Here is an 18,123-nt window from a genome sequence, read left to right on the forward strand (position 1 = left end):
TCTATTACAGCTGGTTTGTTTTTTTTTTTTAAACCAAAAGTCTGATTTCTTTCTGAACACACTTTGGGGGGGGGGGCTTTCCTTGTTTTCCAGGCTATTCCCAGCACATCCGTGAGCACATCCCTGACCTTGCTGTGCAGCAGAACATGCAGATGGGAAGGCTCTGTGACATCCTGGGTATGTGGCTCCTGCTCTGGCATCATTCACCCTCAGCTGTGAGTAACAGAAAACCCCCCAAGGACTCTTCCTGTGTCCCTGTTAAATATGGGGCACAGAGAGGGAATTTCCCTGCTGGGGTTGTTTGCTCCTGTCCAGGTCGTTCCCAAAAAACCTGCTGCTTCCTCCTGACTCTGGGAGAAGGGGAAGCTGCTGAGTGACCTGCTGAGCACCACAAAGTGTTCAGTGTTCTCCCACATGAGGTAGCTGATTGTGTGAGTGTTCAGCCAGGCTCACAGGGAGAGAAAGATGTGCAAGCCCTTATTTAAACCAATTTTTTTTTTTTACAGCAGCAAATGAGACAAAAAAATCCATTTAAAAGTTTGTTTGTTTGTTTGTTTTTTTGTCTCTTTTAACCAAAGCAGGGAAGGATATTTATAGATCAGTGACCAGCATCACAGGCTCCCTGGAATGACATACTTCACATGATTCATATATATTGCAGTATCATGATTATTTTATAAATGCCATTTAGGAAGTTTGTAACCAAAATATATTAGAGCCAGAAATTTACAGTTGCCTAAAATAATAATGTAATTGCCTTTATATATTATCTAGGCACCAATATTGGGTTTTTTTCCACAGTAGTTTTATTTTTTCTTTTTTAACAAAGGGGATTTTCTGGCCATAAAATGGTAGAAACTTTCACACATTAAACAGGCTTTTTTTTTCTCATGTGTGAACATGAAAATTGGTTCTGCTGTAAATCAGGAAGATACAAAGCAGTGAAATATTAACTAAATTATTAACTAGATCAGATGCTTTACCTGTGCCTGGCAGAGGAGCACTGAGATTGACCATTTTGGTTCTCTTTTTCTTCAGAAAGCCAGAGGATTTCCTTGCTGGTTGGGAGTTAATCTGTCCCTGGAGCCCCACTGTGTCCAAAGGAGACTTGTACCTCTCTTCACAGGGCAGGGCTAAGAGTAGTAAAATGTTGCAGCATTTTATTCCACCAAATTCTCTGCACCTTGTCCATTTTTGACAGTGCATTCAGCATCACAGCCCTCCTTGGCAACTCTTTTGTGCCCTGGCTGGGGGATTTTCAGGCTCCTTGTGCACTGAAATGAGGAAATGCCTAAAAGCAAGAGAGTATTGAACTGGTGAACAGTTCTTTTAATTATTTTTAAGAGTTATCTGCTAATGGACTGGATTACATAAAGAGTGACTGTGGGCTCTGGACCACTTTGAACACTTCAGTTGAGGTTCTGGCCTTACCTTTAATGTGGATTGTTTTCCTGCAGCTCTGTGGCAGAACCAAGTGAATGAATGGGGTCTCTTATTCCTTTACAGCTCAGGCTTTCCTTATCCAATCCCTGCTTTGCTGCTGATTCATTCCCATGGAATAGCAGTTTTCCCTGGCACTTCCCAGGGAATTTGCACAGGAGAACAATGAAGGACTTCCCACTGATTTGGATCCCAATCCTGGAATGCTCTTTGCCACTGTATTCCACTGATGGTACAAGGCCCATCATAGCTCACCTATTAACATGAATATTTCAGCAGAGCAGAGGAGTGAAAATCTTCCAAACCAGCATCCATTAAAGGTTTTCTCACCTCTAAGTGTCTTTCAGCCCGAGCTGTTTGCAGCAGAAGGGCAGATTTCCACACTGTGCTGTTGAACTGCTCTGCACATTCTCGTGCTCAGCACTGGTTATTGATGATTCCCCACCCTGAGCTGTTCTGGGGCCAGCAATAGGAACAGGCCCTGGAAAATCCAGGCAGCATAGGAAATTGCACTTCCACCAGCTTCCTAAAGCTCACTTTTATAATTTACTGCTGTTAATGGGATGTATTTTTAAAGCAGCTCAATTCCCACTGACGTTCACGTGAGTCGGGCAGAGCAAACCCCCGGCAACACTTCCCAAATCCTGCCCCCAGTACGTGCTGCAGATGGAATCCTGACCTGTCTTCAGAGACAAAAGCACTGAAAGCACTAAGATTTGGGAATCAGCCCTCACTTTTATCTCCAGAAGCTGTTGGTGAGGAACGCTCAGCCCGTGTCGGGAACGGAGCTCCCCTCTCTCCAGTAACAAACACCGTGCCCCTTTGTTTCAGATGCCAACGTGGACGTCATCTACATCTGCCCCCTGGCCCTGAGTGAGGAGTTGCTGCACTATTACAGCAGACTGCTGGGGCTGCAGGCAGCTGTCAGGTCTGGGAACCCCCAGGCCAGGGCTGACCTGCGGGCCAGGTTCAGGATTCTCACCCCTGAAGCCATCGACAGCTTCCCCGTGAGTTTGGCTCCTAATTACCACAGCTCGGGGGATGCAGTAAAATTAAATTGGAAATTTTAGGACTTGCAACGCTCTGGTACACATCAGTGAAATATTATTGCGAGTTTAAGGGCTTTACTGATTAGACTACTAGTTAGAGCCTTGCAAATAAATATCCTGGTTTAGCTTTATGGACTTGGTTGAGATAGTCCTATATTGGCTATTTGTGGGCTGCTGTCCCTCCTGACTGTGGGCTTGGGCCTGGGAACTTGATAGATTTATATCTCTAAGCAAATCGTAGCAATAAACCATTCTTATTACTCCAACTTTATCTCTGGGTAGCCCAGCACTCAGTCATTGCTGTGTTTGCACTGTTTCTTGCAATTAAATCTTCTTAAAGAACAGAACTTCAAACGAGGTAGGTGATAATACAGAAATATTGGTTTGGAACAGAACAGAACAATACAGGAATATTAGTTCCAATAATACAGAAATAATGGTTCCAGAATAATAAGTAATAATACAGAAATATTAGTTCCAAACCTGTCAATTCAGGTTTAAATCCATGTGCTGAAACATGATCTAAAAAGAGACCTTTAATTACTGGACACTCTGTACAATGTTTCTAAGAATGCTGCAGTGCAGTGAAGACTTTTTACAGTGTATAGTTTTATATTGTAAATGTTAAATCTGCAGTGTCTTAGCTGGGATTTGACTTCTGTGAAATTTTGTGGCACGTTTAGGGTCTTTGCTTGGAGCCCTGCTGCTGTTTTCAGTGGTTTTTTTCTCTTTTTAAATTGCATTTTAACAATTGTAGCTGTTTTTCTGTGGATACAGAGTTACTCTCCAGTATTAACTATGAAATATTAGTGTATTAGTGGAATATTCTCTCAGGGAAGATGGGCCAGGCCAGGTTTTAGGGGCAGAAGAATCTATTCTCAGAACTGCCCCTTGGTCTCACTACCAGCTTTGGCTGTGCCAGGGTTTGAGCTTTATCACTTCTTTTTAAGGATCTTTCCTCTGGGTTATTTAATTAAAAAGCTTTTCTTGCACTTAATGCATCTAAATTTATATTTAATAAATGCAAGTGTGGCTTGCAGGCCACCTTAGCAGGCTCTTTTTAGGAGCACAAATCACTCTTGTGTGGTTTTCCAGCAGTTTTGGTGAGACTGCTTGGAAGGAAAAGCTGTGGATTCCTTTTGTCCACTTCCAGGGGTTCCTCCATTTCATTTTCCAGCATCGTCCCCATCCAAGTGATGGAATCAAGGTTTATATTTCACTCCCTGTAAAGGAATGTCCAGGGCTTGGAAGGAAAATATTCTGGGTTCTCCAGTCCTGGAAATCCCAAGAAAATCCAGGATTTACAGTATCCTGAAAAGGAATAACCTCCTGACTGAGGCCTAAATTGGATGAAATCTCAGTGGGAAGATGATTTGCTTCTTGTTAGGATTGTGATTTGTTTATGACAGTCCATACAAGTGGATTTCTCTTGCATCATTTTTCCATCCCTCTGTGTCTCTGTCTCAGTGCACCTCTATATTTTTGGGAAGATAATTGGGATATCTGCAGATAGAAAACACTTCTGAGGCTTCACCTGCCATGACCAATGTCCAGTTTAAATTCAGGGGTTATAGGATATGCCATGAGCAGCTCGTTCAGCAACAGATCTTCTTCTTTTTTAGAAGAAATGAAAAATTCCTTCCAAAAAGTTGGAACCCTTGTACTTCAAACAACCACAGAACTACTCCCCTCTCCTGGAGTCCTCTGCAGTTGTTTAGGGTTAGTTGTTGTGGAATGGAAATGCATATCCCCAGTAATTTAACGTGAGCACTGAAAGCTTTGGTAAATCAAAGTGTTTTATTCTCAGAGAATCATTTAAAATACCACTGAACTGTATGTGAAATACATTCCCTGCTATTGAAAAGGGGTGTGTGGGGGGGAATGTTCTTAATTTTATATTGATTTTTAGGAGCTTTAGAGTTAAACCATGCCAGGAGTGTTGCTGAGATGGATCACTATTATCCAAAGGCCACCAGCCTCTCTGCCGACTGACAGAAGGAGAATTCCACCCGGATCAAATAAATACAGATGTGGAGTAATTAGTTCTATTCCCAACGAGGCCATTTCCAGCACACTAAAGATGTGCACGATTATGGAGCCTCACCCCACCAGCTTTTATCAATTTAAACTGCTCGGCTACAGGATGGGTCATAACCCAGCCTGCCGTTAATAACGGATTTATTGTGGGCAGCTGGAGCCACGAGGAGAAACCCCTTTGACGAGGACTGTGCTCTTTCCCCAGCAGCACCACACGTGCCTGGCCACTCAGCTCAAGCACAGTCCCAGGACGGTGCAGATGATCCAGGGGCTCATCCGGAGCAGGGATGCCTACGTGGTGGGGGGCGTTCCCCACGCCGATGAGCTGGCGGTGGCCGACATGCTCGACGTGCCCCTGCTGGGCCCGGGGCCGCAGCTGGCTCAGCTCTACAGCACCAAGTCTGGCACTAAGAGGATTTTTGCCAGTGCTGGTGTGCCAACCCCTCCTGGAGAATGGGACCTCCACAGCAGGGAGCAGGTGAGCAGGGTGTGCCCTGGGGTGCTGATCAGACCTCGATGGGTCTGATCAGATCTCGTGTGAGGTTGGGTTCTTTTGTGCCTCTGACTGACCAATGAAATGCGATCTGCGCCCTAGTCAGGAAGGAGCGCAGTTCCTCTGGGATTCTTTGTGGTGTCTGGAGAATATATTTGTGTTTGGTCCAGTTATCTCAGAGGTTTGTGCTGCTTCAATCCATGGATGAAGTTATGGCCTCAAGGAATTATTTTTACCAGAGACTGGAGGTAGAACAAGGATTTCTGAGAAAATGAAGGGAAAAGATCTTCCACTTCCGCACCCAGCTGTTCAAATTGAGGTTCACTGAGCACCTTTGCAGCTGAGCATCTTTGTACCCAACCTGTCATTGCTGAATTCATTGACCTTGTTGGCACGACCAGCAAGAAAAGAACAAAAAGATCCCTAAACTAAAGTTACAAGGCACAAGATTTTTCTGTGCTGTGTTTCCATATTTATTTTGCAGGCAGTGCCTCAGTATTTTATTCTTGAAGCTGATGTTGCAATTTGCAATGATATGTCTAAGTATGGATGTTTTAAAAAAACACTTTCATGGTGTTGCTACATCTCCTACAGGAAAATAATCATTGCTTCTTCAAGAGGCTTTTCACATTGCTTTGCTTTTTATTAATCACCTTTAACACTGAACAATCTAAGCTACACAAGCACATTGCAACTTCCATAGCAGATGGAATAAATACATGACCAATAACCTGAAAAACAGCTGCTTGATTTATTTGATTCACGTAAATTATTTAACAGGACTTTTGGTTCTTCCTGCAGGGTTGTGGAAGTTTTGCTTCTGTTGTTGCCTTGTATGAAATATTGACATTTTAGGTTAAATAATCAAAGCAAGGTGACACTATGGTAAAGCACAATTCAATTTTCACTTAAAGATAGCTCATAATTCTTTGTGATTGGTACAGTCTTTACAGTATTATTGATCCTTTTCATTACTGTAGGGGAGCCATCAAGAAAAGCACATTTATGTGGCTCTCCAAAGCCACAAATGGAACACATGTAATTGCATTTTAGGTCAATCTTAAAAATCTAAATCTGAAAAAGAAGGAAGCAAAAGCCCCCCAAATTACGAAGTAAAACGTAGAAGGCTGTAGCCAATGCACCAAGATCTGCTCACACTTGTCCCAGGTTCAAAGCCATTTGCAGTTTCTGAGAAGCTAATTGCATCCTGCACCAGCTGGGCAAAAGGCATTTGAAAGCCATTTAAATCTGGGTACATACACAAATAAATAATTAGCATTTTTATAAAGCCTGCCTGGTAACTCCTTCCTACATTTATAACCTTGTAATGCACTCTCCAGCAGGAGAATTTCCCAGCTGTTTCGGCTGGTGGGAAACTCGGGCGCAGTTTTTTTGTCTCCATTTTGCAAATGGTGTCGTCCATCCCCTGTCACAGGCATTTACTGAGCACTTCTGATGATCCAAAACCTCGGATCCTCAGCAGACAAAGGAGCTTTGGGCAGGCAAACCCCTCCCTGCACGACACAGACACTCAACTGCTGCGTGAGGGCCGTGGAGTCTTCACCAAAAACCACCCCAGGTGGTTTGCCCTGCACACCCAAACAGCTGTAACAACACAGGCAGCCCTGAGTAAATGAAACCCTATTTAGCAACTGCAAAATCAACTTTTGAGTCCGGATCTTTGAGAAGTGGGAGCCTGAGGGAGGATTTGATGTTGCCACTTGTGCTGTTGTTGCTCCCCAGGTGATTGGTGCCCTCAGCCGGCTCGTGGTGGACAACGTGGAGGTGCAGCGCTGGGTGCTGAAGATGAATGATGAATGTGGAGGAAATGGCACTGCCTACTGTGATGTGATTTCCCACTTGGAATGCTCCCACTGGCTCCAGAAGGAATGGCAGAGCCACGGCCCTGAGAGGTGGAGTAAGAGCCAGGCACGTGTAAGTAAAGGAGCATCTCTGTCGTTGTGTCAATGGCCCACTGAGGTTCCTCCTCACTTCAATCTCTTCTCTGGGCCTTCATTTTGAGGTAAATGTTGGTTGTTACAATCCAGACTGGCTTGTACAAAGCAATAGGTAACACTTAAATATTCCAAAATATAAATGAACGACAGGCACCCAACTGTGGGACACCTGGTGTGTCAGAACTCTTCATTCCTGGGCAAAAATGTGCACATTGTACACAGTTTTTATCCCAAGTGAGGACACAGACATGAAAACTGTAGATTTATAACCTCAGTCCTACAAACATATCTCTAGCAAATGCTATCAAAAGACAAGATGATGCACTAGGATAGTTTACCATCCATTTTCATCAGAGAAACATAGAAAGTTGGAATTATGCCTCTCTGGTAACTTTTAAAGCTGTCAGTAACTTTCAGCAGTGTGAGACAGAACCCTTGAGGTCTGGAGAGATCATTAAACTCCTGCAAGTTTTGTGGGTGGTTAGGTAAGGGGAGAGATCTGTAAATATTTAACTGAGGGAAACATTACAGCATGAACTCAGGCACTTGTGGATTCCTCAGAATCCACAGGACTGAGAGGCTGGAAGATGATACATTTCAACCTCAGAAAAATCCATATGAAACCAGCCTTCATTAGTTCTGGCATTCAGAGAACTATTTGTAGCTTAAATATTCATTGGTATTTAAATGTGTTAATTTCAATAAGCATTTGATATTTCTGTATATCTTGCCAAATTCATTCCTAATGTAATGGTTTTAAAGCCAGAAGGAATGTATCCAGAAAAATTGTTTAATTTACATAAACTACTCATTATAGCTCTTCTGATTTTTTTAATTCAATCAAAACTGTTTTGAAATTTGGGGTTGATTGAATTATATTGTGCATTAAAATTTCAAATTGTGCTGATTACAGTTCTGCTGCGTTTGACAACTACAAAGTAATTCCACATTATAAAACAGAGTTTATGACAGAAAGCTGAAGGGCTAATTCCTCTGATCTGCTGAAGATCCCTCACTCCCTGCAAGTCAGGCAGGGTAAAGCAGAGCCCTGGAGAGCCATCCCAGTGGGAGCATTGCCTGGGATAGAAAGCTCGTGGTGTATCCAGGTCCTGCTGGATAGGACAGAAGAGAGGACTCACCAGGTCTAGTTCTCTGCTGGTGTAAATTCCCAATGTAAGTGCCATTCCCTGTGTTGGTATTCCTGCTGCTCTGCCTTTTTAAGTCTTTTCTGGCTGAGTGACTCTGCAGAAAGGACTCAGTGATCCCAACCTGTCTTTGGTTTCCTTTATACTTCAGTCTCCTTAAGCTTTGATGCAACCAGGAATCAACCCATTAATCAACCCCTTAAACATAAACCCACATTGGAAGATGGGAATTATATATGGAATAATACATTTCATCTCCTGGAGCCAACAGGAAAGCTTCCAGAAATCCAACCCAGTATCAGAGTGGACTTGGGCAAAGTCTTTCCCAGAGAAGCTGTGGCTGCCCCAGCCCTGGAAGTGTCCAGGGCCAGGCTGGATGAACTGGGAGCAACCTGTGCCAGTGGAAGGTGTTCCTGCCCAGGCAGGGGGTGGGATGAGATGAGCTTTAAGGTCCAACCCAACCCATTCCATGATTCTCTGACTCTAAAGTGCTGCTATTTTGAGCATCTTGAGTGTGTGTGTTCCCATTTTTCTGCCTCCCTGGTTTACCCTCTTCTGTAGCTCAGGAGACCTTTGTGCCAGAACGAATTGCATCTCCCCCAGAGCCTCACCACTGAGAGCAGAGGATTAAAATCCTCCTTTGTTAAGGAACACCACAGTAATGATACACATCTCAACATCAAAGCAGCACTTTGTGAGCACAGGAATGCTTTAATGTCCTGTTGCAGTGGGGAGACCTGTTCCTTTTGATAATGAAGACGTGGTGTCGGCTGCCACACACAGAATGTGCGCTGGCAGGTTATTAAAAAATTCAGCTTCTTGATGAAAGACTGTCCTGCAGGCAAGGAGTACAGTGAAAAGCCTCTCCATTCTGGGAGAATTATTAGAAATGAGAATATGACTGTGAGCACTAAATTATGTTAATACTTACAAATGGCGTCATTTGCATAGCAGTTTCAGACACGATACCCAGATTTTCCTCAGTGGCATGTAGCAGGCAACAGATTAAAAATAATGGACTCTGTGAGTTTGAACTGTGCAAAAATCTATTCCAGCTGAAAATGAAGCTGATTTTAGATTCCTCATTTCAAATAGAACATTGGGCAAAGCCAAGTGCAGGGGCAGGATTATGGATGGATTTCACCTTGTTAACTTAATGCAGCCTCTGAGTTATCTGAACAATTAATTTGCAACTGCATAAAGGGTTGAATTCATAAACTACATGAATGTCTCTGCAAGTCCATCAGCTTACTGTGCACTGCTCCAGTCTGTCAGCACATTAAAAAATGCATCCTGAGGCCCAGAATCCAAGGATATTCGGTATCCAGGGAACTGCTGCCTCCACCAGAGCACGTTTGGCAATTGTGAGGTTGGTTGTGGAGATTTTTTCCAGTGTGGAAAAGAATATCAGGATCTGGCCCTGAGTTCTGTACAAAGAGATCAGTAGGTACTGAGGCTCCTGAGGAGTTTAGTTGTATCCTGTCCTGTGAATGAAAATAGTGAGGAGCAAATCAATTCATTTTTTTACATAAGCACATAAAGTGTTCTTTTGCCATCCTAGAATGATTTTCCAACCTCTCTTCTGTACCAGCTCAAGCTTCACTTAGGCCATGTGTAGCAGCAAAGGTGGTTTTGCTCCTGTAAGAGTAAGTGAATAATATTTTTGGAATATCTAGACAAAGCCATCCATGGGAATTATTAATATCTGCTATTCCAGAGGGTGTAAGGAGCTGGGCATTTTGCTCTTGGTGAGAGTCAGCACTTCAGTTTTGGGGAAATCTCACCTAAACTTGTATGGGCCCTTGGTGGGAGATTATAGAGTCGTGGGAAATGATGAATTGTTGTTGCTGACAGTCTCTGGCTTACAGGGATTCTGAGCTGCCAGTTGTTGAGGCTGGGGGAGTATCTGAGGATTGGATAGGATTGCTCTGGTTTTGGGCTTTCTGGTTATTCTGGATGTTGGGACTCAAACTGTCTCCTCAGACTCCCAGATTCCTGTTCCCTAGTGAGGAATGATTACAGGAAAGACAAGATCACTTCCCTGTTAATGTTGCCTTTTTTCTTCTTTTAAAAATTCCCCTTTTTCATCAAATAATACAGGACTGTGCAGCATTCCATCCTCTTGTATAAATATAGAACTCTAAATAGTAAATCCTTGGATAAATCACTACTGGAATTAATCTTAGAGTTATCTTCTATTACACTGTGACTTCATTAACCACCAGGACCAGCAACGTGATGTGAGTTTATCTGCAGCGAGTCTAAAGATAACAAAGATCATGCTGGAGACAAAAAATACAAAGATTAAGAAGAGCTGAAAATCCAAGACACAGAAAAGCAAGCAACAAATACTCTCTCAATAAGCCATTATAATTGGCCATAGCTCCACAACCCCTTCAAAACTCTGCATTAAGTGTCTGTTATAGAAATAAAAAAGTGATTTAATGTCCTTGGGCAGCCCCTGTTAGAAATGTGAGTGTTTGAATCTCACTCCTCCACTTGAGCCACAGGATTTTGCCTCTGTTTCTTCTTCTTATAAGTTGGTTAATTTACTAAAATGAAGAAATCAAAATCTTTCAAAAATGCAGAAACTCCAACTTTTAGTCTGAGCAAATACTTGGATGCTGTTTGCAGGATTTTGCATTGATTTTTATTGGAAAACAGTAATGCAAAATGCTGAATGTCCCTTTAAAGAAAACATTTTTGCTCAGCTCTTAAAAGTCCCCTAAGAAATAACAGAGAAACTTCAGAATTACTTGGAAACCAGGAATAGTGGGGAGCAGATGATTTCCTGACTGAATGAATTCCATGCATCCAAGAAACCTGAAGCTTCCATCCCACATCCCGTTCCTTTACTGAGTTAAGGAATTCTGAGTGTTTGTTTGCCAGCAGGTGATTCTCAAATCTCTGACGTAAAACAGGTGAGAGGAATAGATAAAATCAGGTGATTCTCAGATCTCTGAGGTAAAATTGGTGATTAAAATAAATGCAATCAGGTGATTAAAATAAATAGAATCAGGTGATTCTCAAATCTGAAATAAAATAGGTGATTGGAATAGAGAGGATCAGGTGATTCTCAAATGTCTGAGGTAAAACTGGGGATTAGAATACATAGAATCAGGTGACTCTCAAATCTCTGAGGTAAAATTGGTGATTGGAATAGAGAGAATCAGGTGATTCTCAAATCTTTGAGGAAAGATGGGTGAGTGGAATAAATAAAATCGGGTGATTATCAAATCTCTGAGATAAAATTGGTGATTAAAATAAACAGAATCAGGTGAATTCTCAAATGTCTGAGGTAAGATAGGTGAGTGGAATTGATAAAATCAGGTGATTCTCAAATGTCTGAGGTAAGATAGGTGAGTGGAATTGATAAAATCAGGTGATTTTCAAATGTTTGAGGTAAAATTGGTGATTGGAATAGAGAGAATCAGGTGAATCTCAAATCTTTGAGGAAAGATAGGTGAATGGAATAGACAAAATCAGGTGATTCTCCAATCTCTGAGGTAGGATAGGTGAGTGGAATCGATAAAATCAGGTGATTCTCAAATGTCTGAGGTAGGATAGGTGAGTGGAATCGATAAAATCGGGTGAATCTCCAATCTCTGAGGTAGGATAGGTGAGTGGAATCGATCAAATCGGGTGAATCTCCAATCTCTGAGGTAGGATAGGTGAGTGGAATCGATCAAACTCAGGCGATTCTCAAACCTGAGGTTCAAGCGAGCCCCGATCGCGCTCCCGACCCGCACCCCTGGGCTCTGCAGCAGTTGGGCTGTGTCCTATTGATTTAATCTGCTCCTAATCAGTACATAAAGCTATGGGCCTGCAGTGTTAATTTTTCATATGCTTACAAAGTACCCTTTGATTTTCTGTCACGCGTTAATTACCGCGTTTTGCCATTAAATAGGAAGCTTTGTGTAAACTAATTACTAGGTAATCATTGTGTACCGCCAGCGTGCTGCTCGTACCTTTTATTTTATCCTAAAAACACACACATCTCGCAGTCTGGAACCACTATACCTTCCAGCCATTAGCTCTCACTAATTCATAGCATTATTGTGGGAAGATTGTAGGAGTTGTAATTGTTGTGGTATCAGTGCTGTTAATTACCGGAGTAAACAGTTGAAATGGTGCCAAGGTCTATTGTACAAGGCAGAGGAAAGGAGGTTTAAATGTTACTTCCACCATCTGGGGACTGGAGGAGAGGCAAATGCTGGAAAACAGCAGTGAGGCAATATCAGAACTCCAGCTCCGGGGTTTGAGGCCATATGGATCCGGAATATTTGGAATCAATTGAATTTAAGTGCCAGTTTGCAGCAATAACAGCGTGGAAGGAGAGGAGAAAGCAAGAGCACTAAAGAAATCTGAAATGTGCTAATGTTGTCGCAGCCAATAAAGTGCCTGCTTGGATTATTTTAAAAATGTTTGTTTTGCTGAAATCCAAAAAAGTAACACATAGGCAACTCTGGGAATAAAAGGAGTGGAAGTGTGTGTTGTTTGTGGAACACAAAGCAGGTTTTTGTCTGACAGTTCCTGTGGCATTACAGCGATCGCCGTTGAATCCCGGGGAAGTGGCTGTGGGGTCTCTGTGCGATGCTTTTCTTCTTTCTGAAATCACATTTTTGGAGTTCACTGGAATCCTTTCTGTAGAAATACAAGCCTTAGAAAGGGGGGCAAGTCACAAAAGGGCACTGCATTTATGGAGGTTAAAACTAAATTAGTTGGGAAAACAATATTAATCTGAGGGCACCAGAGTTGTTTGAGCGTTTGCAGAGATCTCATTAAAATACAGAGAAGATGCCTTCAAATATTACCTTTTTTTTTTTGTGTGTGAGGGTTAACTTCATAATGTCCTGAACTTACAAATGCTGCATTTGAAATAATAACTGTATGATTGTTGTTTTTAAAGAGAGATTTTTGAAGATCGTGATAATTGTTTCCCTTGCTCTGAAGGGAGATGTGGGGAACCTCGAAAATGCAGAAGCTGCACCTCATCCAAGGCACGTTTTTATGCATAAACCAGCAATGCAAGTGGATATTTCGGATCAAAATAGCAAACTAATTATTAAGCTTATACTAATTTCAAATCGATACGCTGCACATAAAATGCAGAGTTATTTGAGAATTCTCAGGCCTTTCAGGATCCTTTTTGTAGCTGATTTTTGGCAGCACGGGCTGCGGTGATTTGATCTTTGATTTCCCTGCCTATATTGTTTCCCAAGCTGAGCGGGGATCTGGGAGCATATTGTGCTGCCTGTTTAGGAGCGTTCCGAGGAAATGGGAAGGATCTCTCGTCCTAAACCATCCTGGTTTATTTATTTTTTATTGGTCTGTTAGCAGATGTTGGAGTAGTTCAGGGCACAATGCAAACATGTGCTTTTTCAATGGATGGTAAATGGGAAAGTGCACAATGAAAGGAGCGATGGGGAGGGGGTTTGGACCAGGGCAGGGGGGTGGGAGGGAGGCTTTGTGGGGTGTTTTGTGTGCGTGTGTGTGGCTGGGGCTGAATTTAGAATTAAAAGAAGCGCTTGATCTTTACATATTGAAATCCTCGGCGTGCGGAGCGACAGCCGAGAAAGCCGCGGCCCCATGTGGCGTGGAAAAAAGGAACAGCAGTTTGAGTGCTGCCAAGTTGAAAGGGAAAGGAGCTCCTTGTTGGGGTGGTCACGGGAAGAGGCCGCTCTGTGCTGCTGGTTTGAAGCGTGGCAGATGTGCCCGAGCCCCACAAAAAACCCCCGGAGCCGGAGCGAGCCCAGGCCCAGCTCGGAGCAGGCGCTCCCAGATCATCCCCGTGAGTTGGGAGCGCTCCTTCCACCCTTCCCTTAGTGGTGGGGTGGCAGCCCCGTGTGCCAGGCAGCTGAAACGGCCCATTAGCTATCAGGGAAAATCGTCTTTGCTCCTTTCGGCAGATGGAGCAAATATTTTACCGAGCAATTTTCCATAGGAAAAGCGTTTGTGCGGCTCGGGAGCGACGGCTCTGTTCTCCTCGCTCTCGATGCTCCCTCTCCCGGCTCGTGCGAGGCAAAATTGGCACTTCTTAATTTTGAAATTTGCAGTTAACAACGAGGTGCCCGGGCTTTAAATCAGGTGGCAAACTTTAAGCAGATAGAGGCTTGTTCAGCGCAGCGCTTCCAAAACCATTTCCGTGTTTAAAAACTTCTCGAATTGTCCTGTAAATTGGCCAGCGTGTACCTCTCTGAATTAGGGGAAAACCATCAAATCGGTTTAATTTGCAAAATAGGAAATCATGGCAGTTATTTGGGCAGTCAGAAGCAGCTGCTGGGCTCTCCCCCATTTGCTGGTGTCACTGAGGATGTCAGAATGAGCTGGGCTGGACCCATTCCCACCGAGGCAGCTGGAATAAGTTATCCCAGCTCCACTGCTCGCAGCAGAAAGGCTTTACTTGTAAATGGTAGGAATTGTCATCGTGCCATCCAAGTGGCATAAATTGCCATGGCTTCATTGACTTCAGCAGAGATGTGGCAGTTTGTATCACTCAGGGTCTCTGCTGGTTTCATTCCTCTCTGGCCCACTCAGCTTTACTTATTTGGAGTTACTTTCTTCACTCTATTTGCTTGCAAGGTCTAAATAACTTGCTTTCAATCTGATTTTTAGCTAAAAAGCCCTGGGTCTCTGTCATGCTTTCTCCTGCTCTGCAGCCTCTTTCTTTCCCCAGGTCTTTTTTCCTATTTCTCAGTGTATTTCTCCTTCCTATTTATTTACTTCTTTTCTCTTCTCAACAGGCTTTTCTTTGCTGCCTGATCTGTCTCCAGCAGTTTTCCTACCAGTGCCTTCAACATCTGCCACATTTGATCCTAATTTTTTGTTGCAACTGCCGTTCTGAGAAAGCCTCTTGAAATTCAGCTTGCAGAAGGGTGAGGAATTATTTTATATTTAGAGGGGAAAAGGTGTATTTTTGGTTTCCTCTTCCGTGCTTGTTCATTGTTGTAAAAAGGTGCAAAACCAATCTGGATAATTTGAAGATTTTTACAAGACAGAAACAGTATTTGGGTTGCTGCTTTTTTACTGGTGCTAAGAAACATCAGCTGAAAGATTTGAACAAATGCTCCCAGTTTCTGTTGGGTCTGGGATCCTGGATTGTTTTGAGCCACGCCAAGAGCTAAAACATTGGTGAGCTCTGCTGGAGATACCTCCAATTGACATGGAATTACCAGCCAAGCACTGCTCCTTTTAAAAGATTTGACTTCACAAGTGATTGTTGGATCCAGGCTTGAATTTGCCTACTAAAACTCCCTATAATCAGGATTTTTTAGCCTTTTTAGAGCTGACAGTTGCAAAAAAACCTCCAACTAGAATTGCAGGTGCTGATCCTTAAAGAGCAGCTCTCTGATTATCCAGGCACTGCTTGTCCAAGGCACTGTCACGTTGGGCTGGAGCTCCCAGGGAGGTTTTTCAGATTTGCTTCCACCTCCATTTGTGATCCTCTAAAATAACTCTGACAGGAGCTACAGCTCAGAATGGTTGCAAAGGAAAGTTGTCCCACTTCACCTGCTCTTGGTTCAGTGTTATTTACACAGGCTTGGTCACAGCATTGGTTTTTGCCATGAGGTTGTGCTGCTTGTTGTGTTGATTTACTGACTAAACCCATTTTTAACCTTTTTTCCTGAGATGTTTGAAGTCAACAACACTTTTTTCTCCTTGTTATATGAGAGGAGCCCACATAGCCCAGACCAGCATTGTTTTCTAAGGCTTTTAAATATTTTTAAGGCATTTTTTTCTCAATTCCATGCGAGGTAAGGACAGGAATTGTCCCCCATTTGTGACTGGACAGGCAGAAAATCCCTTTCCTGGAGTCTCCTGCAGGCTGCAGTCAGGAACAAGGGGTATCCAGGTCTCCTGTACACAGAGTTGATCCCCAATTGCCCAGTTGCCCTGGGAGATTGTGGCTGCCCCATCCCTGGAAGGGTTCAAGGTTGGATGAACTTGGAGCAACCTGGGCTAGTGGAAGGTGTCCCTGCCCATGGCAGGGGGTGAACAGGATGAGCTTTGAGGTCCTTCCAACCCAAACCATCCTGTGATTCTAATCTCACTGGTCCATCCTCCTCATTCTGCCAGATAACTCCCAGTAAGCTGAGTCTGATTTTGTATTTTTGGACACATCACCCCATGACAAAGCCCCTCTCTTCAAACTCGCTGCTCTGCAAAAAGAGCTTTAATGTTTTATTTCCTATTCTTAGCTGGCAGCCAGAAGGTTTTATCCCCTTTCCTCCAGAGCTCCAGATAAAATGGCTGTGGCTCTGCCAGGATCAGAGGAGGGCTGGTCATCTGCTGGAGCACGGGGTGCTGAGGAGAGAGGGTGCCCAACAGAAGCCAAGAGCCCCAGGGGGAGCAGGAGGAGGCTCATGAAGCAGCAGGAAAAGGAGCCTGAAGCAGTGGAGTCAAGGTCCTTGCACTTTATATGCTTTGTGTACTCTGGGATGTTGGGAACAGTAAAAGCAACGTTGCTTTCTGTGTTTAATGGGGTTGGTTTGTGTGTGTGTGTGTGAATAAAGAATTTAAACCCAGGGAAAAAGCTGGTTTAGTTATGGAATGACTCATCAAGTTCTGCCAAGGACAGAGGCACATTTACACTTGGGAATTCGGTGCAGACATTTTACAGAGTGGAGAAGGATATTTATTAAACTAAAGAGTGTTTGGGTTGATCTCAGAGCTTAAGCACAGAACTAGTGCAGCTATTGCTGGCACATGTGACTATTCCAATGTGCTGCCTCAAAATACAGGCAATTCAGAAATTATTGACTGCTGCTATTGATCCCAGGCAGTTACCAAGTCCTTGGCATTTTCACTTGCCAGATCCAATTATTGATATAAATTATAATGCAGGAGCTGCTGTACTGATGGAGGGGGGATTGCCTCTCAGAGAAGGCCACTTTGCAGCAGGAAGGAAGAGGAGTGAGCAGAAAAATTAAAAAAGGCTTCCTGACTGTGGGTAAACAGTAACCACATTTTTTTTTTTTTTTTTTTTTAAAGCCTGTTGGAGGCCTGGTTTTTAATCACCCCACAAGCAGTTTTCATTTCTGTAGTAAAATTGCTTGTGGTTCTATTTAATTTGTTTCTGCAGGAGCTGGCTTTGGTGAGGATCTCCCAGGAGCTGCCGGGCCTTTTAGCACAGCACGTACAGCCAGTCAATGAGAAACGATTCCCTACATGGGAAAAATTCCTCCAAACATTCCTCACTCAAGGTAAATAAGACTGCAAAGTCGCTGGGAAGTGTTATAAGGAGTAATTATACCATATTGGATGCCATATTCTTGTTAATCTCAGGCCCATTTAAATATTTATCTCCTTTTATTTCTCCATTAGGCTTCAAATGTTCATTTACCAATGAATTATAGGCCACTGTTCTATCATTCATATGTCCTAGCCAAGCTTTGAACTTCTGTTAGTCCTGGATTACCTTTCTCACATGATGCTGAATCCATAAGCACCAATTCCTTAATCCTGGGGCTCTCTACTAAAGGCTGGTTGGCAATTCCAGCACAAAGAGAATATTTCATCTATAAATTTCACACAGTTCTTTATCTGTGGAAGAGACAAGAACGAGTCAAAGCTCTGAAAGTGTTTTCAGTTAACACATCTAGTACCAGTTTTATTCCACAGTAGTTCATCCTAACTGAATGAACTGTGGCATCATGTGCAATAAAAAGGGAAATCCAGAATGCCAAGCAGTTTTCTTTGTGACTTTCCTATGGAAAAACCATGCTGGAAGTTGTCATCTGCACACCAAATTCCTCATGGGGATGAGTAATACAGGGCAGACTCTTACCTAAGACCATCCTGTGGATGGAGTTCTCCAAGATGAGTTCACAGCAGGAGACACCAAGAGCCCAACATTGTATTTTCCAGCTGTTCTGGGCCTGGTGTTTAGCTGGGTTCACTCACACTGCCCCAGACCATGTTTCTCCAGTCAGATGTGGGATATGTGCAGTTGGGAAGTGGAACTGGAAAGCCACTGGTTGAACTCCACGGTGCAGTGGTAG

At 43.3% G+C, this 18,123-nt stretch overlaps 1 protein-coding gene across 6 annotated transcripts in view; it reads left to right on the forward strand.

Annotated features, from left to right (window-relative positions):
* The window catches only part of IQCH (IQ motif containing H), a 48,199-nt gene that overhangs the window by 16,317 nt on the left and 13,759 nt on the right, over window positions 1-18,123 (forward strand). For 5 of the 6 annotated variants that reach the window (XR_007628143.1, XM_050309517.1, XM_050309518.1 and 2 more), the window contains 5 exons: window positions 94-177; window positions 2,272-2,447; window positions 4,732-5,004; window positions 6,763-6,954; window positions 17,205-17,325. Coding sequence is in view for 5 of the 6 variants with exons in the window: in XM_050309517.1 (XP_050165474.1) it covers window positions 94-177; window positions 2,272-2,447; window positions 4,732-5,004; window positions 6,763-6,954; window positions 17,205-17,325 (846 nt within the window). In the remaining variant the exon portion in view is untranslated. The remainder of the gene's footprint in view (window positions 1-93; window positions 178-2,271; window positions 2,448-4,731; window positions 5,005-6,762; window positions 6,955-17,204; window positions 17,326-18,123) is intronic. The other variant, XM_050309519.1, reaches the window with a different exon arrangement.

Source organism: Myiozetetes cayanensis, unplaced genomic scaffold (genome assembly GCF_022539395.1).
Source record: "Myiozetetes cayanensis isolate MyiCay16 unplaced genomic scaffold, myiCay2020 scf14, whole genome shotgun sequence".
Taxonomy (NCBI): Eukaryota; Metazoa; Chordata; class Aves; order Passeriformes; family Tyrannidae; genus Myiozetetes; species Myiozetetes cayanensis.